At 40.6% G+C, this 21,918-nt stretch overlaps 2 protein-coding genes across 3 annotated transcripts in view; one reads left to right on the forward strand and one right to left on the reverse strand.

Moving 5' to 3' along the window:
* COMMD1 (copper metabolism domain containing 1) overlaps nucleotides 1-21,918 on the forward strand; it is a 171,768-nt gene that overhangs the window by 65,512 nt on the left and 84,338 nt on the right. The gene's annotated exons all lie outside the window — the stretch shown is intronic.
* On the reverse strand, nucleotides 5,406-19,982 carry CCT4 (chaperonin containing TCP1 subunit 4). Its single transcript, XM_070429305.1, has 14 exons — nucleotides 19,742-19,982; nucleotides 16,249-16,301; nucleotides 14,530-14,619; nucleotides 13,530-13,638; nucleotides 12,434-12,576; nucleotides 11,296-11,417; nucleotides 10,568-10,700; nucleotides 9,677-9,816; nucleotides 8,793-8,889; nucleotides 8,601-8,711; nucleotides 8,375-8,505; nucleotides 8,039-8,273; nucleotides 5,837-5,950; nucleotides 5,406-5,612 (listed from the first exon to the last, which is right to left on the reverse strand). The coding sequence occupies exons 1-14, from the start codon at nucleotides 19,866-19,868 to the stop codon at nucleotides 5,598-5,600; spliced, it is 1,620 nt and encodes a 539-aa protein (XP_070285406.1). The 5' UTR covers nucleotides 19,869-19,982; the 3' UTR covers nucleotides 5,406-5,597.

The following is a 21,918-nucleotide window of genomic DNA, read 5'->3' on the forward strand; positions in this document are numbered from 1 at the left end:
TTGGGGCGGGCGGTTACTAGGAGCACGGTAACTAGGGACGCTACAGGGGCCGTAAGGGGCCAAAAGTCATTCAAATCCTTGACCGCTTCGGGATACCCAAGGTGGGCGTTTCTTGTATTCTGGCAGTCAGTACTGTGTCTCTCTAATGGTGGTGTGGGGGGAGCCGCAAGGCATCTCTTCCCCAGCTTCATGCCTCACCCTCTAATCTCAGAGATCTTATATTATACTAATGAAACTACTCTTTTTACGAAAAGAAAAAATAGAGGGCATTTATTACTTTTTAAATATATATTTTTATTGATTTCAGAGAATAAGGAGGAGGGCAAGAGAGAAACATCAGTGATGAGAATGCACGCCCCACCCTGGGGATTGAGCTGGCAGCCCGGGGTATAGGCCCTGACAGGGAATCCCACCATGACCTCCTAGTTCATAGATCAAGGCTCCATCGCTGAGCCATGCCGGCAGGGCTCTGTGCTTTATTTTAAACTAGAGACCCGGTGCATGAAATTCGTGCACAGGGGTGGGTGGGATGGGGGGGATGGTGTCCCTCGGCCCAGCCTGCACCCTCTCCAATCTGGGACCCCTTGGGAAACCAGCAGTTGGACATCCCTCTCATAATCTGGAACCGCTGGCTCCTAACCACTCGCCTGCCTGCCTGATTGCCCCAACCACTTCTGCCTGCCAGCCTGATCGCTCCCTGACTGCTCCCCTGCCTGCCCAATCACCCCCAACTGCCCTCCCCTGCCAGCCCGATCGGCCTCCTCTGCGTGAGGCTGCAGAGACACCGGGACTGGCCTCCTACTCGCCATGTGGAGCTGCAGGACCCCCAGGCCTCACTGTATGGGGCAGCCACAGGGCCCCGCCTCCGCGGTGCGCACGGCCATCTTGTGGTGGCCATCTTGTGATGATGGCGCACGTGATGACCACCTAGGCTTTTATTAGTATAGATAGTTTCTGAGGTCATGTCTTCAAATTTGGTGTTCTTTTCTTGGACAATGATAATCTGATATTAATCCTATTCAGAGTACTTTTGTAAAAAGATGTTTCATTTCTACACATTTGAGTCTCTTTTATCTCCCATTTCTGTTATCATGTTCAAATTTTCTTTTACATACTTGAACATATATGGATGATTTATAAAAGCTGCATTTAAGTCTCTGTCTGATAATGCCATCATTTGTCATTTGGGGGTTTGTTTCTCCTGGTTGATTTTTCTCCATTATGGGTCATAGTTTCCTACTTCTTTGCATGATCAATTTGTTCTTATTAGTGGTAAAATATAAGTAACATTTACCATTTTAACCGTTTTTAAATATACAGTTCAGTGGTATTAAATACATTCTCGTGGTTGTGCACCACTATCCATCTCCAGAATTTTGCGTTTTGTAAAACTGAAACTCCATACCCATTAAACAATAATTTCCCACTTTCCCCTCCTCCCAGTCCTTGCAACCACTGTTCAACTTTCTGTCATTATGATTCTGACTACTCTAAGTATCTAAGTGGAATCATACAATATTTGTCTTTTATGTAACTGAATTGTTTTGCTCAGCATAGTATTCTCAATGTTCATCCATGTTGTAGCACATCAGAAATTCCTTCCTTTTTAGGGTTGGATAATATTCAATTATATTTATCACATTTTGCTTATCCATTCAGCCATCAGTGAACACTTTGGTTGCTTCCATATTTTAGCTATTGTGACTAATGCCACCATGAATATGGGTGTACAGTATCTCTGAGACCGTTTTCAATTCTTTTGGCTATATATCCAGAAGTGGAATTATTGGGTCATTTGGTAATTCTATTTTTAATTTTTTAAGGAACTGCCATACTGTTTTCAACAGCAGCTGTACCATTTTACATTCCTGACAGTACACAGGATTCCAATTTCTTTACATTCTGGCCAACACTGTTTTATAGTAGCCATCCTCATGGGTGTGAGGTGCTCTCATTTGTATTTCCCTAATGTTTAGTGATGTCAAGCATTTCTTCATGTGCTTATTAGCCATTTGTATATCTTTGGAGAAATGTCTATTCAAACGTTATGCCCATTTTTTAATTGGTGCCAGAGACCACCGCATAGCAGCATTAGCATGAAAGTGCAAGAGACATTGGAAGGCCGATGGACCTCGATCTCAGCAGGGCTGATATCAGATTGCTTCTGCTGTGATTGCGATTTCCTGACCTGATAATCTTTACATTGTTTACTAAACTTTACTGAGCTTTGATTCTATCTGCTCTGCCTGCATGCATTGCTAAAGGGCAAATGTGTAAACAAAATGCATAAAAGCAGGCAAGACCAGGACTCGTGGGTTCTTCTTGCAAAAGGCTCCACCTGGCCTCCCATGCCTTAAAAATTTGTATTTCTTGTTTAGTATCTTCATTGTGCATTGGCCCTCCTACAGGTCATCCTGAAACCCACTGTGCAGGTCACAGCAAATTGGGTACGGTTTTCTTGTTTTCGTTTTTAAGTTTTGGGAGTTCTTTATATATTCTGGATTATAATCCCTTATCAGATATGGGATTTGAAAATATTTTCTCCCTTTCTGTGGTACTGTCTTTTGATGCACAAAATTTTCATTAATTTGTTTTTCTCTTTTGTTACCTGTCCCTTTAGTGACATATCCAAGAAATCACTGCTAAATCCAATGTCATGACGCTTTCATTGTTTTCTCCTAAGAGTTTTGTTTTAGGTCTTTGATCCACTTTAAGTTAATTTTGTCATACAGTGTTAAGCTAAGGTTCCACCCTTCTTTTGCATGTGGATATCCAGTTTTTCCAGCATCATTTGTTGAAGACTGACCTTTCCCTATTGAATGGTCTTGGTTCAGCTGCCAAAAATTAATTGAACAGGTCTGGCTGGTGTGACTCAATGGTTAGACTGTCGGCCCAAGCAACTGAAGGATTTTGGGATTTCTGGTCAAGGGCATGTATCTGGGTTGCGATTTGCTCCCCACCTCCCTTTCCCATCCCCTCAAGGATGAGTGCAGGAGGCAACCAGTGGATTCTCTCTCCCCTCATCCCTCCCTTCCACTCTCACTGAAAAGCAGTGAAAAAAATATCCTCATGAGGATTAACAAAACACACACACACATTTGACCTTACGTATGAGTTTATTTCTGGACTCTCTATTCCAGGAGTGGGGGATGTCTGGCCCCAAGCCATATAAGGAGCACAAAATCATTTGGTCTGGCCCTGGCAGGGGATTAGGGGTGAATTAACTGCTTGACCAAATATACCAGGCTAATTTTTAAGTTGGTAATTTTGTGTGGCCCGGAAATGATGTTATAAATATCCAAATGACACTTGGCAGAAAAAAAGTTCCTGGCCCCTGCTTTTTCTATCCTATTGATCTAAATGTCTTTATGCCAGTACTAGTTTTGGTTACTGTAGTTTTGTAGTAAGTTTTAAAAGCAGGAAGTGTGAATCCTCAGTTGCTTTTTCAAGGTTGTTTTGGATATTCAGTTCCCTGAGATTCCACAATGTTAGGATGGGTTTTCTATTTCTGTAAAAAATGTTATTGGGATTTTGATAGGAATTGCATTCCATCTGTAGATTGCTTTGGTTTCCCTCCTTCTCTGCAAAGCTCATTTGAACATCTAACAATTGAATCCTTTTTTAATACATACAACTAGAGCTGGGAGAGAACACCTTTCTTCCTTTTAGTATTTCTTTGCTTTTAATCTCACACTTTTGTTTTTCTGGTCTATGCTTTTAATTTTGTTAGACAGGGTCTCCCATAGTGAAAGCTATAGTGTGAATCAATTCCAGGTGTGCAAAAAAATCCATTATTCAAGAAATCTTTCAGTACATTCAGCAAGTGTATTTTAAACATCTACTATATAACAGACATTATGCTTTGTCCTAGGTCATTAGTGGAGCAAAGAAGCTAACACTTTTACCTTCAATATATAGCTTATGTTCCACTGGAGGGAGACAGACAAGAAATAAACACTGCCCTGACCGGTTTGGCTCAGTGGATAGAGCATTGGCCTGTGGACTGAAGGGTCCTAGGTTCGATTCTGGTCAAGGGCATGTACCTTGGTTGCAGGCACATTCCCAGTAGAGGGTGTGCAGGAGGCGGCTGATGGGTGTTTCTTCTCTCTCATGTTGTTTCTGACTCTCTATCCCTCTCCTTTCCTCTCTGTAAAAAATCAATAAAATATATTAAAAAAAAGAAAAAGAAAAAAATAAACACTGGTAATGCGCCATGAAGAAAAATAAAAGCAGGCATACTCTGCTGTTGACTGACACTATACTTTCCATTTGGACTGGTCAGTCACTGATGCCGCCAGCACATTGGTGAAATCGGATATCGCGAGTTAAACAGAAAGGAAGACAAAACAGGCTTGGCGCTTAACGTGTTAAAAATGAAATAGCCTTTATAATAAAACCCTAATATGCAAATCGACTGGCAGAATGACCGGTCGCTATGACATGCACTGACCACCAGGGGGCACTCAACACAGGAGCTGTTCCCTGGTGGTCAATGTGCTCCCACAGGGGGAGCGCTGCTCAGCCAGAAACCGGATTTTCGGCTGGCGAGTGCAGCGGTGATGGAGATTCTCTCCTGCCTCCGAGGCAGCACTAAGGAACAGCAAACCTGGATTCTGGCTGAGCCCAGTGCCAGTGGCAGGTGGACATCCCCTGAGGGGTCCCAAACTGCCAAAGCGCACAGGCCTGACTGAGGGACCTTGCCCAGCGCACAAATGTTGTGCACTGGGCCTCTAGTTTTTTATAAACTAGAGGCCCAGTGCACGATTAAATCGTGAGTGTGTAGGGTCCCCTAGGCCTAACCTGCCATTAGGGCCATTTCCACAGCCCAGCAAAGCCTCACACGCTCCTTGGACGCTGCCAGTACCCCGCAATGCTCCAGAAGTCCCGCCCACCACCCCACCTTGACACCCTAACCTCTCCACCCAGAGTGCGCTTGGCCCTGCCCCTGACCCCTCCGGCCTTTTCTGGCCGCTTCATGCCCCACCCTCAGTACTGCGAGTCACTTGGGCTAGTCCCGCCTCCTCCGGGTGCCTCCCAACTTCTGCCCTGTCTCCGGAGCAACAGGGCAGCTCTGCCCCTCTGTGCACACAGCCTCTGCTGATCCATCATTACGGCCCGAGGCCGTCATGACCACTTGCATAGTAGCCTCTTATTATATAGGATATTTGCTACTTAATGTGTACAAGGCATCTCAATGAACAAAACAGTGCTAATTCTTGAAGAAAGGGATTAGGATTATAGGGTAGAGAAAGCCTTTCATTTTTCAATTTGTGTCTTTCTGTACTGTTAACTTTTCAAACAGTATATATATTACTTTGTGAATCCATTGCCTTTTGTTATATAGGTTTTTCAAGTGTCTGAAATAGCAATAATTGGGGGGCGGGGGAAGCAGGAATAAATTAATCTGCCTTTTGAAACCAAATCTTTAATATTTTCATTAAACTGTGTCAATACAATTTCAAGTAAATGCAAACTGGAAGAACAGGCCCAGGAATTCATAGGGGAAACAATATTCCAAACAAGAAACACCAGTGATCTTCCACTCCAGCTGCACTATTAGTGGCCATGATGGTGCCAGTCAGCCAGTGTTATCCAGATTACCGAGTGTTTACCTGACAAAAGAAAAACTTGAGTTTCAAAACCTGTAATAATAGAATTTTAAGGCTGGAAGACATTTAAGCAGTTATCCAAATCACTCCTATTATTACAAGTGAGCAAGAGTATGAACTGTTATCACCTTGATGACTAGCAAACTATTAAGTTACAAACACCCCCAAAAATCTCTTAAAAGATACACCTTTTTGACCTTGTAGGAAAATTCCCAACCTATACATACCACATCATCAATTTTCAGGATGCTCCGGACAGTTTCAGTCGCTAGAGTCAGTGCACTAACTGAAACCAACAGAGGCTGGACAACCAGTTCCTCCAAAATGTTGGAAATACCACCCTGCAAATGAGCACAAATTGCTTTTAGTGTTTGTAATTATACACATCACCAACTACAGTTATCAGTATGACTCAAGGCCTTTTTAAGTAAGTTTTCCCTTACTTTAGTTTAGAATAAGATACTCTCTAAGTAAGCTCTTTTCTACACTATAGGTTGTATTTCAACTAAAATTTGGAAAAATTAATGCTGGATCCCCCAAATCCTAACTTCAAATCTCCTCCTATGGCCCTAGCTGGTTTGGCTCAGTGGATAGAGTGTCAGTTTACAGACTGAAGGGTCCTGGGTTCGATTCCAGTAAATGGCATATGCCTGGGTTGCAGGCTCAATCCCGAGTAGGGGGCATGCAGGAGGCAGCCAATCAATTATTCTCTCTCATCATTGGTATTTCTATCTCTCTCTCCTTCTCCCTTCCTTTCTATCTGAAATCAATAAAGTATCCTATATTATAAAAGGCTAATATACAAATAGACCGAAACAACCAAACTTGTCACTATGACGTGCGCTGACCACCAAGGGGCATGTGCAGAACATGGCGGGCATTGGCCATGGCAGGATGGTGGAGCAGGTGAGTGGGGGTGCCAGACCAAGGCAGGGCGCCAGTTGCTGTCACTGGGGTGAGACTCCGGTGGTTACTGAAAATACTTTGCTCCCATGCACTGCGGTCTGCCTGGTGCTGCACTTGCTGCCAGCCCCACTCACACCCACTGTCGGTGCCAGAGCTGCTGCTTGCACCCACTGCCGGTGCCTGGCGCCAGTCCCAATCACTCGGCACCATCAGCGGGTGTGAGTGGCAGCTGCTGGCCCTGACTGCCCTTAAGGGCTTCACCTCCCCATGCTCCTGAGGGATCAGGGCAGCAGCCACCGATCGCACCCACTGCTGGCACCAATCACTCTGTGCTGTCAGAGGGTGCAAGCAAGCCTGGCGCCGTCAGCACATGGGAGCAACGGTGGCGGGAATGGGGCTACAGAGGACCGGGAGCCAGGGCAGGAAGGGCTGGGTGGGGGTGCAGAGGATGGGCCAAGACCCGCCCCTGTGCCTACCACAGCCTCCCAGCCCACAGTTCCTTTCAAGGTGCATGAATTCGTGCACTGGGCTTCTAGTATATATATAAAAAAACCCTCCTCCTATGTATCCTGCTCTGCCTTAACATCTCTCCCAAATCTCACTTATAAATTCTCATTGCTTCTATCATAGTCCCATTCTCCTAAGGATCACTGCTGACGGCCATCACAAACAACCCCATCTCCTGTGTTCCCACCTTAAAATACTCATTTCATCATCTTAGCCTCTTGGTTAACAAAACGTTAGTGGCTTCCAACTACTGGAATAAAATAAAAACCATACCTCATGTTAACTTTTATCTGATCTTTCCAACCAGAAAGTCCAGTGTATTACCAATATATAATTTCCACTCTAGACGAAATTAGAAACTTCTCGGGCTCTCTCACCTGTAAACCATTTGCTCCCCTTTATGAAATTTCCTCATACCCTACCAATGAAAGCTACATCTTCATAATGTGCCCTCCTTTGGAATTCTGTTCTATTAAAAAAATGTAACCTTGGATTGTTAGCTTCCCCCCCGCCATTAAGTATTATTTGTCTCCTCAATAAAAAGGGACATACACAAAAGGGGAAATTATTACTGTTCTATGTGTTTACCCTAATGACTGACTTCATTAGGCTGGTGGTCACAACAGCAGCAATGGTTAAATACTTAGTGTTTTCTCTATGCCAGACATCTTTATAAGAGCATTCTTGTTAGTAATATATTTAATTCTCACAATTAGCCTACAAGGGACCTATTAATTAGTCTCTGTTTTTACAATTGAGAAAACTGAAGCACAGACTATGTAATATGCCAAAAATCAGCCAATAAGTTGGCAGAGCTAATGAACAGATAATACTTTTCACCTAAGACATAATCCATCTCCATTCTCACTCAATAACATAAATTATCCTGCAGGCCTAATATTTAAATCCTATTTTACTTTTAATTACAAAGCTTTTCATTCAACAGATAATTACAAAGCTTTAAAAATGTTATATTAATTATTATTTTCTGCAATAATTAAAAATAAAACTATTACCTTTCTGACATTAATGCCAGTAGTTTTTTCTCCTTGGGCATGACGGTTTCTTAGTTCTGTTACTGTAGAAATGGGATTCAGGCCAGCATTTTCAGCTAGTGTTGATGGAATTACTTCCATAGCATCTGCAAAAGCACGAACGCAGTAGGATTCCATACCACTCAATGTTCGTGAATATTCAGTTAACCGTAGAGCCAACTCTATTTCTGGAGCACCACCTCCTGCAATAAGAGCTCTGAAATTCACAAACATATTTTTAGCTTACATTTACACCTTTAAAACAGTCAAAATATAGAAGTTTTAATGTTCTAAATATTACTTAGCAATTCATATTACCTATTCTTCACTAAACAGCGAATGACACATAGGGCATCATGAATAGAGCGCTCAGCTTCTTCAATAACCAATTTGTTAGATCCACGAACAACAATTGTAACTGTTTTTGCAGGGCTTGCACAGCCTGTAATCTTTAATAAACATATTCCAAATTAGGTATTTGGGATAAAGATTAAAATAAACAAAAAAACTCCAGGCAAATAAAGCTTAATTATAATACTGTTACCTTGAGCAGTTTGCCAGAACCGTTTAAATTGACCTCCTCAGCTAACTCAGCTGATCCCAGCATGTCAGCAGTGAACTGGTCAATATGAGCAACTGGCTTGGTTCCAATCGTCTGGGAAAAATAATCAAATCCTCAAATTAAAACATTTGATTACTGGACATTTTCACATATACAGATGTTAGAATATTTTACCTTACAAATGAACTCAATGTCTTCTCTTTCAATATCCTTAACCACCATAATCTTCATTTTGTTTAGGAAATGTAATGCAAGATCACTTAGAGCATCTCTACAATAAAAAATCAGTCATTATGTCAATCCTAGGTTAAAAATATTTGCTGTTCAACCATTTTTTTAAGTTTTTCACTATTTTACTGTTGTTTAAATGAACAATGCGGTGATTTCCAATGGATAATATTAAAACGTACCCCAATGACACTATTTGTAAAACAGACAAGATAACCATGTCATTGTTTTTTTAAAATACTAAGTAAGTATATCTCTGATAATTAAACTTTGATACTTCCTGATTTAAAAGAATGATTAGTGCATTGTCCTGATACACTAAGGTTGCCGGCCCATACAAGAAGCAACCAATGAATGCATAAATAATGGAACAATAAATCAATGTTTCTCTAAAATCAACATAAAAAAAAAAAATCCGTATCTTTCCATCCCAAGACTATAATCATATTAAAAAACAAGATTACTAGCTATTATATGACTTGGGATGAGAACCAGGTATACCAACTCTTCAACAATGAGCATCCACAATACCTTCTGGCATAATGTATTAATAGAATACATGGGAATGTGTCTACATAATAGAAGGAAACACTGAAAAACAAAGCATTCCATTTATTTAACATCTAGGATATTGGCTAGAAAGATTATACACCCCGCATTTAAATTATCACAATGGGAAAAGAACCTATTTTAGAGTATTCATCAGAATGCCCCAAAATGCAGATTCATTAGCTGTCTAATGGTTTATCTATCTCAAATGGTTCTGTAAAAATTGCTAGAGGGGATCCAAAATAAATTATTATTAAGAAGTAAACATAATAGCTGCATACCTTAGAATAGACTTTTGTATGAGAAGAACATTACATCCTGTTTTTTTAATTTGCTTCACTAAGTTTAGAATATAGGCTCTCTCCTCTCGAAGCACTCGGTCCATCTGGACATAGTCAGAAACTACTATCTGATTATCCATCTGTTTAGAAAAGAAACAACATATTAATACTTTGCATATAGGAGTTTTAAAGTGAAAAATATTTTTAATGAAAATATTATTATAGTATAAATTCAAGCAAAATCATACCAAATATTATATATAAACATGCATAGAAAAAGTCTGGAAAGCCCAGGCGGCACGGCTCAGTGGTTGAGCATCAACCTATGAATCAGATCACAGTTCCACTCCCCATGGTCAGGGCACATGCCTGGGTTGCAGACTTGATCCCCAGTAGGGGGCGTGCAGGAGGCAGCCAATCAGTGATTCTCATCATTGATGTTTCTATCTCTCTCTCCCTCTCGCTTCCTCTCTGAAATCAATAAAAGAAATATATTCGTGTGTGTGTACACACACACGTATTAGAAAAAAAAGGTCTGGAAAGATGAATATACACCAACCTTATTGTAGATCTTTTATGCTGTCACGTGTGTCTATATACATGCAAGTACATTTTGATAATTAAAAATGTAAAATGACTGTTATTTCCTGAATATGCCAATTCTCTTTATACAAATATTTTACTGAAATAATTTCACTTGCATCCTTGTTACTTTGTCATGTTTTGGCATCCAACAATTTCTGCCATTTATTTCAATTTTATTAATTCTTTTGAGATAAAATACTTATCACTAGTACCAGTATTTTCTATTTTTACAATAATGAATAAAAGTCAAGTTATTAGAAAGTTAAACATATAAATAAAAAATCAATTTTATTTGGTTCTACTTACATCAGTCTTGGGAGCAGATAAGCAAAACTGAATAAGCCCAATTTTAGCCTTTTCGACTCTGGTTATACCAGAATTTGCCACCTTCTGAGTGAGAACTAGCCCTTCCACCAACTCACAGTCATCAATTGTCCCACTAAGAAAAAAGGAAGCAAGGGAATAGTTAACAAGGAGCAGAAATCTGTAGGTTTAGATTTCTAACAGATTAAAAATCATCAGTCCAATAAAATGTGTTTCAGCCTCACTCACATTTATTAGTGTCCCATTCCTGAACCTCTTTGATCATACTCCCTGCCATCATAAGGGAATGCAAACAAATTCTTGAGATTCGCAGATTAATACCAGTACAAATTCTCATGAAAATAAAAAAGAAGCTTTGTGACTTTCACCTAGATATTTTTCATTTAAAAGTTATTTACCGCCGAAACCGGTTTGGCTCAGTGGATAGAGCATCGGCCTGCGGACTGAAAGGTCCCAGGTTCAATTCCGGTCAGGGGCATGTACCTGGGTTGCGGGCACATCCCCAGTAGGAGATGTGCAGGAGGCAGCTGATTGATGTTTCTCTCTCATCGATGTTTCTAACTCTTTATCTCTCTCCCTTCCTCTTTATAAAAAATCAATAAAATATATTTTAAAAAATAAAATAAAAAAGTTAGTTATTTTTGGAAATAACTTAAACTTACTTTCAAAATTAATTTTTATTCATTAAAGTTATAAATAGATATGCTTACCCAAGTTTCTTAACTATTTTAATATCTCTAAGATCTACACCAGTAGCTGTGGCTGGGTCAATCACTTTCATTACTGCATTTACACTCATTGGAGAAAGCAGACTTGAATACTGAGAGACAACCTAGAATTGAAAAAAAAAAAGTCAGTTTCACAACAGAAAGAGTCCTAGTTCTTTACTGACATATCACTTTTTTTGGATGGTGGGGAAGAGGGAAAGTGAGAATATATGAGAAAACATTCCATACAAACTGTCTTTTCAATTCAGATTGTCAGTCAGCAAGGGCATGAAATAAAAATATGCACTAACAACTCTATAGGAAATCCAAAACAAAATTAATTTCATGTGGTTTCTTATCTAAAATGTATTTGTGATCAGATGCTATATATGTTTACCCCTAATACTGATGGTGCTGGTAAAACTAGCTAGTGGCTAACATTTATTGAGCACTATATGCCAGGCAGTGGTCTTATTAGTACTTTACATTTCTATAATCATTCAATCTTCAAATGAAGAAACTGAAGTAGTCAAACAGCTTAGTCAAGTGCTAGAGCCAGCCACCCAAACAATCTAGACTCTAAGACCAATGCATGTAACCATTATGCTATTCTGTCATATTAATTTCTGGGGACATTCAACAATATTATCTAATTCTCAATTTAACATTAGAAGAAAATGAACATATCAATATAATGCGGATGAAAAGAAAATGAAAAAGAATGAAAGTGTGACACTGGATATGACAGAAAAGAGCAGGTGGCATAATTTCCCAAGAAATTTAAAACATCATTGCTTTAAATTTGATAACTAAGAAAAGCAGCACAGACATTAGTTAAGAGATGGACTATGGATGGACAATCTTGTCCTGGTTCAAATTTTAGTTCTATCCCTCATTGTGGGTCTTGGATGAGATATTTAACTTCACTAGACCTATTTTCCATCTGTAAAATGGGGATACAATTTATCTGACAATCTTGGAGTAAACTTTACTTGAATTCAGTTATACAAATTACTTTAGTTACCTACTCTTGAGAATTTATGAACTGTAGAGCATCAAACAAAAATCACAGCATAGGAGTTGTGGTTCTTAACAAACCTTAAGCTATAATCTTACAACGATTCCTTAGTGCTCATCTCACCTTTGAGTTCAATGAAGTGGCTGCACTATTTAACAAAGTTTCTCTGTCACTCAGTTCCACAGGTCGAGACATTTCAACCAATACTTCAACACCCTTTTCCAAAGCCTTCTGGAATGACTCCGAAATGATAGTTGGATGAATCCCTGTCATTTGTGAAAATCTAGTTACTTAATGATATAACAAATAAGCTACATATTTGACACACTTAAAAATTTTCTATTCGTTAAAATTTCAAAAGTCATAAATTTTAAATTATTAACTATAGATTAGCTTATGCTTCAGTTATAATGGTTTGTATAACCTTAACTGTTAATTATGACTAATAATTTATTTCCATTTAATTTGGAATAGTTCAATTACACATACACATGTGATATTTAAAAGGAAAACCAAAGTTAATACTTTTAAAAACAGCATAAATCTACATAAATAGGATAAGTGACTGGAGAGTCACCACTATGATTAAGCACTATTTACTAGAGCAAGAACCCATACTTTCTCTCCCAAATCACCATTCACATCTAGAGCCTAAGATTAGCAACAGCACTACCACTTATTTTTGAAAAGCAAAATTCTATCAAACGCCATCAAAAGTTTGGCTAGACCTGTCTGGTGTGCCTCAATTGGTTGGAGCATAAGGGCAATGCTTACACAGAAGGGTGGCAGGTTCAATTCCCATTTGGGGTGCTTGCAGGAGGCAACTGATTGATGTTTCTCTCTCCAAAAAATCACTTTAAAAAAGAAGCTTGGCTAAAGAGGCTTTAGAGGGAATAAATGGCGATGGAAGCAGACCTGACTTGGGGTGTTGAACACACAATACAATGTACAGTTGATTTATTATAGAATTGTACACCTGAAACCCATATACTTTTTTTTTGAAACCCATATACTTTTATTAACCAATGTCACCCCAATAAATTCAATAATAATTAAAAAGTTTGGCAAAAAAGAGAAGCAAAAAGAAAAACATTTCTAATTCATATAATAAACATAGCAAAATTTAATCTAAAAAGTCCTAGTAAAATTATTATTCCAAATTATATCTTAAATCAGACATTACTTAACTTGAATAAAGTATGTCCTATGTTCTACCTACCTTTCTGAAGAAGCTTGGTACAGGAATCTAAGAGAGAGCCAGCAATGATGACCACCGATGTAGTACCATCTCCTGCTTCTATATCTTGTGCCTTAGACAACTCTACCAGCTAAGTGAACAGAATATTTAAGTTGTTCAATAAGAATGTGAGAACCTAATAACATCTAATTCAAATATAAAAAAATATAAATGGCCTTCACATCAGTGTCACAATTTGATTATTATCAACACTATTAAGATTCAATATAACTCATAACTTTGGATTTGTTGTCTACTTGGGTTTCATTTTAAAATAAACCCCCCCCTCCCAAAAAAGAAAAGAAAATGATAACCCACATATTTATGGCATACAAAATTCTACTTATATAAAAAACACATGATTTCTGGTTCAGACTGTGGATTGTAAATATTTACTTCCCAGCTACTTAAAAGTTCCTGTCAGAGAGTATATTGTTATACCATAGGTACCTTGTAGCCTTAGGAGCTATGAAATGGGGAATTCAGGTGAGGTTACAGTGTCATTTTGGAGTCCTTTGCCAAGTTTATCTGAACTGACCCCGTATGAGCATAATTTGACTCACTTAAAAAGTCATCGTTACATAATTTAAAAATTCACAATGCTTGCTCTAGCCATTTGACTCAATGGACACAGCACTGGCCTGCAGACTGAAGGGTCCTAGGTTCGATTCCAGTCAAGGGCACATACCTCGGTTGCAGGCTCAATCCCCAGCTCGGGTGGGGCACATGTGGGAGGCAACCAATCAATGTGTATCTTCACACCCATGTTTCTTTCTCTCTGTCTCTCACCCTCCCTTCCACTCTCTCTAAAAATCAATGGAAAAATATCCTTGGGTGAGGATTCAAACACAAAAATAATAATAAATTTTTAAAAATTCACAATGTTTAAATTATATCATGTGATCAAATAAGACAAATTTAACTGTTTATCAAATATCAAACCATACACTTAAAAAAACACCTCATCTAAAATTATACTTACCATTCTGGCTGCTGGATGTAACACTTGCATTTGTTTCAGAATGGTGGCACCATCATTTGTAATGGTCACATCGCCTTTTCCATCCTGAATCTGAAAAGTTTTAATTTTTTTTTTAAAGCTGTGATTTCAAATTTTATTTTATTTATCCAGTATTAATGTGATAACCTAAAAGCTCTATTAATTTGGTAGAGAAATTAATTTATGTCTCATAGCTTACAACTGTGCTAAATTTCAAACCGTATACTAACATAAATCATTACACTAAAATTATGCATAATAGTCTAGCTTTACAAGTAAAACAGCTGGCTTTGTTCCAATTACTTTTTTATTTGTGAAAAAGAGAACTGATACCATGGATGCCCCAAAATACAGCACCATGAATGTGAACACAATTCCTTTTTTCCATTAATTAGCTATTATTTTTAAAACTAGATGCCTGGTGCACAAAATTTGTGCAGTCGGGGGTGGGGGGGGGGGGTCCCTCAGCCTGGGAGCCCTCTGGGGATGAATGACTGCCGGCTTAGTCCCAGCCCTAAGCTGGCAGTCGGACATCCTTAGCACTGCCACGGAGGCAGGAGAGCCTCCCACCACCGCGGTTGCACTCACCAGCTGTGAGCCCAGTGCTCCCCCTGTGGGAGTGCACTGACCACCAGGGGGCAGCTCCTGCATTGAGCATCTGCCTCCTGGTGGTCATTCGCCATTTGGTCTATTTGAATATTAGCCTTTTATTATCTATAATAATAATAAGAGCGTAATACGCTACTTAGACAGGAGAGCCGCTAATTAGGAGATCCGAACGACTTTCCAGCTGAACCCCTTGCACGAATTTCATGCATCGGGCCTCTAGTATAACTTTTTAAAATTTTCAATTACAATTGACATACACAATTCTTATAGTCAACACATAAGTTATTTTTTAGTATTCTCAGCAAAGAGCAAAAAGAAGTACTATCAGGGACAGATATTAAAATATTCAGAAGGAATAATGATCTGTGTATCATCCAGACCAGCTGTTGCCAACTGGTGGTCCGTGGACCACTGATGGTCCGCGAGGTCTGAATGGTTAGTGACTGCTGATCCAGACAATCCTCTATGTTGTTTCCTCATCTCTCATTTTGGAAATTAACTAGCACTAAAGGAAGTAAAGATGGGGGAATATTACCTAAAAGTCATTGGAAGCCATCTGTTTTATGCTGCCAGTCAACAAAGCCAGAAGAGTTAAAACCCAAGACCTGTCAGGTCACAGAGCTACATCAATAAGCAACATTGAACTCAATCCCTTACACCTAGCTTTACTATATTTCCTAACAACACAAAAAGAGTAGGTAACTACTTTTGCATGTATATTTCCATTGTTTAAAAAGCATTGAACAAAATATGAATTATAGCTAAGTCCTGTCTCGTTCCCAAATAATCACTCTTCTGAACTCTCAAGTGCCTTTCTAACACTTGTTACTTTTTAAGCAACATGTCTTAACCCTCTATCTATCAAGATCTTGCAGTGTGAGGCCGGGGCCAAACAACTCAGTTGTTAAGAGCATCATCCCGATATGTCAAAGTTTTGGGTTTGAACTCTGGTTAAGGGCACATACTAGTACAAGAAGCAACCAATGAACGCATAAATAAGTGGAACAAATGTGTTTCTCTCTCTCCCCAAAAAATAAAATCTTTCAGTGTAGACAGCAGCATTCAATAAGTAATGAATGATTTCATTTTTACCATTTTATCCATTCCTTTTGGTCCAAGGCTTGTTCTAATAGCATCAGCAACAGCTGCAAAGGAAGACAAAATCAAGAAGACTCTTTAAAGAGCAAATTACTTTTCTTCTCAAATGATCTTTCTGTCCTTATAAGGATATTGTGCAGAACATTTTACCATGTCCACTAAAGAAAACTCATTAATAACAATCTACTGGAAACAGAGTAACTTACTCCTTTAATTGTAGGACACACACTTCATGTTAAAGTCACTACACATAGTCCTTATACTCTGCCTATGACAGAATAAATTTTGAGGATTTATCTAATCTTCCTTTAAATGTCAAAATGATATTATCTCTGAATGAGGACTGTATTCTTTTCTCTATTCTTTAAAATAAGACAAGCAGCAATAAGACAGGCAAGACCTCCTACCATACTATGTAATTAACTTGACCCCTCCCTCCAAAAAATGAGAAACAAACACAAAACTAAAATCACAGCTTTCATCATTATCAATGTTATGAAACATCTCTAGATATACTGTCTACCATGCTAAAGTTACTTATTATCTGTTCATGAGACCGTTTCTATTTCATTAGTCCTCTTACTATCTTCTAAGAGAAATTGGAATTGATGAATACTTGACCCCTTTTCTTTGACAAGGTCTGGACAACTGATTAAATATTTCCCTTTCTCACATACCATCTCACTCCATATACATAGGGTTGAAATTGTACATTAATAGTTTCTGTGTACTCCACAGCTAGCATAAGGCTCCCCACCTTGTGAACAATAATAGATAACCTTAAAGTGTTAAGAGAAAATATTTGGTGTAATTAAAAATTGTTTTCTACCTAATTATTTCATAGTTGAAGCTGCTGTTCCTAATTGCCCAGTCAATATTATTACCCTTCCAAGCAATTTTAGTGGCCTCTCATGGCCATAATTCTACAAGCAGACCAGCCAATTCACTGGCTGGGGTGGCTCAGTTGGTTGGAGTCATCCCATACATCAAAAGGTGGTGGGCTGGATCCCCAGTCTGGGTGTGCATTGGAGGCAATGGATCAATGTTTCTCGCTCACATCTATGTTTTTCTCTCTCCCCTACTCTCTTTAAAGTCAATTAAAAAAATAAGAATGCCCTAATTCATCTACTTGAAGACACTAGAAAAACACACATTATATATGCTTAACATCTCCCAAAGTGTCTGAAGTTTAACATACACCATGTGGCACACTGTATTGTCTGTTAAATGACTCATACAGAATAGTACTAGATATAACATCAAAATAAAAAACTGGCTCCCTGCCCTAACCGGTTTGGCTCAGTGGATAGAGCAGTCGGCCTGCTGACTGAAGGGTCCCAGGTTCAATTCCGGTCAAGGGCATGTACCTTGGTTGCAGGCACATCCCCAGTGGGAGGCGTGCAGGAGGCAGCTGATCGATGTTTATAACTATCTCTCCCCCTTCTCTCTGTAAAAAAATCAGTTAAATAGCCGAAACCGGTTTGGCTCAGTGGATAGAGCGTAGGCCTGCGGACTGAAGGGTCCCAGGTTCGATTCCGGTTAGGGGCATGTACCTGGGTTGCGGGCACATCCCCAGTAGGAGATGTGCAGGGGGCAGCTGATCGATGTTTCTCTCTCATCGATGTTTCTAACTCTCTATCTCTCTCCCTTCTTCTCGGTAAAAAATCAATATATATTTTTTTAAAAATCAGTAAAATATATATTTTTTAAAAAACTGGCTCCCTGAATTTAACTAAAGATGCACATTGCAGCAGCTTTTCTCAATTAGTTTGTAAGTTTTGTCTGACTTGGAAAGACTAGCTGTGTTATTTTGTTCTGCGTCTCCTTACATAAATCTAGGTGGTCTCTCTTTCCCACATGCATATTTCCCTTGTCCAGTTTCAATTCTCTGTTCACTGCTGTTTCAAAGATCACCTAAGTAAACCTTCCATGCTGTATCTTCCTTGTTTGTTTAAAATCTTATTATATAGCTCTTTTGACCCTCCACATGGCCCCAGAATTTAACATCTTGTTTCTAACATAATAAATCTAAGCTTCCACTATGCCCCCTAGATAACTACCTACCCCATCTTTACTTCCAGGTATATTCTCTCCTGAATTTCCAAATGACTCCCTAAATCTACTCCCCTGGTCATTTTGACCTCTCCAATTCATTAGGCCCATATCCGAACCTATTCTTATCCCACCACCCTTCCTCCAGTGCACAGAAAGTCCTCAATGTCATTGATAGGTTCTTGGAATTACAGCCAAATGACATATAAGGAAACCAATTTTACCACAGGCGAATTGATCAACGCAACAGGTAAGTTACTAGGGCATCTTTTTCAACAATATAAAGAAACCACATTGAACAAAGCATTATTCGAGGGCCTGCTATATCTTTTTCTTTAGCATCATCACACCCTCAGTCACTTCAGATGACGACCTCAAATACGTATTTGTAAGGCTGTATTTTATATATGGGGCTCTTATACACTTTCTTACTTAATGCCCACAGCAACCCTGCAAATTAGCTTTAACTCATTCTACTGAAAAATGGTTTCTAGCCAGGGCAGTTGTGCAAATCCTCTCCAGGACACCAGGCCCTTCAAGATTTGGCCCAACCCTATCCTTCCCATCTCACTTTCATGATCATTTTCTCCACCCTCCCCCCCTTTTCTCATGCTCATTTTCTAACACGAATGAAATACTCACTTTTCCTCAATACACATCACAATCTCTTAAGCCTTGCTCTCACCTTTCCTTCCAGAATCTATCCAAATTAGATTTCTCTCAATCCTCACAACTCTAGTAAGAAACATTTTTCTCCTCAATTTTATAGATAAGAAAGCCTCGCCCAAAGATTACAGGTTACAAAGCCACGAAGTAACGGCAACAGAGCACGAAACGCGGGTTTTGATGGCCAAAGTGTTCTACCAAAAATCCAACTCTAGCAAACTGTTCATGTTTCCTGGTTTGCTTGTGTTTGGTTGCACATGCCCAGAGAACATAAACGCACAATGTAGCTTTCCACAATTACTCCCAAGCAAAACGGGCAAATCTGTTCCCCACAGCCCCATACGAAGGGCCCCGCCCCAACTTCAGCGTGAAGAGCCGTGAAGAGCTTATCCAATTCGACTCAACAGCTGAGCGAGGAAAACTTATTTAAATGTTATTTTTATAAGAACAAGAGAACTTATAAGTATCGTGCAGACATTTAACCAGTGGGACCAAAAGGCAGATAAGCGACAGGGCTTAACTGTCAGAACCCCAGGGACCGCTACAAGCGTGAGTGAACAGGCTGAACAACGACGGGCGTCCAGGTCCCAGAACGCGGAAAATCCATACTCCGGGTCGAGAGTTATCGGCAGAAAATAATAGGATCTTCCCACGGGGCTGCCGCTCCTTAAGGACAAGAGGAGATCACTGAACCATGACCATCCAAAAGCAGGGCGAGAACGCACAGCCCGAACCCGTAGGGCCGCGGGCTAGGCCCCGGGAGCGATACCTTTGGCCGCGGAGATGTTGCTGAAGCGGATCTGGGCCGGCTTATCCCGGTCCTGATAGGCGCTTTTGTAGCGGCCGCCGGCAGCCCCGGCGGGCGCCCCGCTCCGGGGTGCCACGTTCTCGGGCATGGCGAGCTGGGCTGGGTCTGCGTGGGGCTCAGGAAGGACGGATGGACGCGGATTCTGGCCGGCTGCGAGGTAGGAGAACGCGCCCAACGCCTGCACGAACCTTCCAGAATGCAGCGCCTGCTCCGGGAGGAGGAGGGGGCGGAGACGGAGAAGAGGGCCTGTCTGGAGGCGCGGCGCCGGCGTGACGTAGCAGGCTGCCCGCCGCCCGCCCGATGACGGGACTGCACCGGGGACTTCTGGGCTTGCAGGGGATGTCGGCCTCCGACGCTGGGGGTCGGAGGTCGGGTGGGGGCCGCGGCGGGGCGAACTCCTGTGTGGTAGAAAGGACCACCCTCTATTTTAAAGGCGCGCGTTGGGACACCCCCACCTCCCACTTCCGGGTCCTCGGCTGTGAGGTCTCTTCACTGGAGGTGTAGTTCGCTCCTGGATTGCTCCCTACCGCTTTGGGCTGAGCCGGGTTTTGTCAGGCCGTGTATTTTTTATTTTATTTTATTCATTTTGAAAGGGAATCAGAGGAGAGAGATTTGAGATGTGCGTCTGGTTTCCTTTGCGTGAAGTGTTAGGGCTGGTTGTCTCCTGCTGATTGCTACTGAATGGCAGTTATAGATTAAAATACACCTTCGTTCAATGCTAGAGAATCTTAAAAGTTTTGGAGCTGTGATTGCCTGCCCGATCAGGACTGCTTCACTGGTCGATACAACGCCCTCGTTTTGCACTAGTTTTTACTGCATAACATAGACATTGGTTCTCGGAGTCATTTTAATGACGATCATTCAGTCCCGCCCAGTGCTAATCCCGTTACACCCTCTAGCGCTTTTAATCCTCACAACAATCCTGTGAAATAACTTCCTTTTATTCTGCTCTCCCTTCCCTCATCTAAAGCCTGCGAATTTTGCCTTTAAAAAAAATTTTTTTTATTGATTTTAGAGGGGAAAGGAGAGAGAAAGAGAGAGAGATGGAACCATCAACGATGAGAATCATTCATCGGCTGTCAGTCACCTGCATGCCCCCTTCTGGGAATCCTGGGGTAACCCAGGCATGTGCCCGGATGGGGGATCCAACTTAACCTTCGGGTTCATAGGTCACGCTCAACCACTGAGCCACACCGACTGGGCATCATTCACATTCTTTTAAAATATATTTTATTGATTTTTTACAGAGAGAAAGGGAGAGGGATAGAGAGCTAGAAACATCGATGAAAGAGAAACATCGACCAGCTGCCTCCTGCACACCTCCTACTGGGGATGTGCCCGCAACCAAGGTACATGCCTTGACTGGAATTGAACCTGGGACCCTTCAGTCTGCAGGCCGACACTCTATCCACTGAGCCAAGCCAGTTAGGGCTCATTTCACATTCTTAATATCAGGAATCTCTATTCTCCAACCTAAGTGCCTCTGCCTTAGACCCACATGATCATCTATTTCATTACTGTGATGGTCTAGCTTTTGGCTTTTCCTGCTCCTCCAGTTTGTTTTCCACAAACTCAAATGGGATGTTATTACTCCCCTACTTAAAACCTTCAGTAACTACTCAACAACCAAGTATAAATGTCCACTTTATGTGTAAAATACCCATTTCTCTGACCCAGGTCCTATTTACCTTTTCAGGTTTATAACTTTGGGCTCCTGGTCCACTTTTGCTACTGTTGGGCAGGAAAAGATTTTTTTTTTTTTTAATCCTCACCAGAGGATATTTTTTCCATTGATTTTTAGGGAGAGTGGAAGAGAGAGGGAAAGACAGAGAAACATCGATGTGAGAGAAACACATGATTGCCTCCTGCACAAACCCTGGGCCCGAGGAGGAGCCTGCAACCAAGGTATGTGCCCTTGGCCGGAATTGGACCCAGGATACTTTGGTCCTCTATCCACTGAGCCAAACCGGCTAGGGCAGGAAAAGATCTTTTCTTCTACCTTCTTGGATTCTTGACTGGTGCTCTGTCACAAAAGACATTAACAAGAGAAAAGCACACATATTTATTTAGTATAAGTTTTATGTGACATGGGAACCTTGGTGAGGAAATGAACACCTGAAAAGTGGTTAAACCTGAGC

The sequence above is a fragment of the Myotis yumanensis genome, unplaced genomic scaffold (genome assembly GCF_028538775.1).
Source record: "Myotis yumanensis isolate MYYU_CA2020_CCGP unplaced genomic scaffold, mMyoYum1.0.hap1 SCAF_11, whole genome shotgun sequence".
Taxonomy (NCBI): domain Eukaryota; kingdom Metazoa; phylum Chordata; class Mammalia; order Chiroptera; family Vespertilionidae; genus Myotis; species Myotis yumanensis.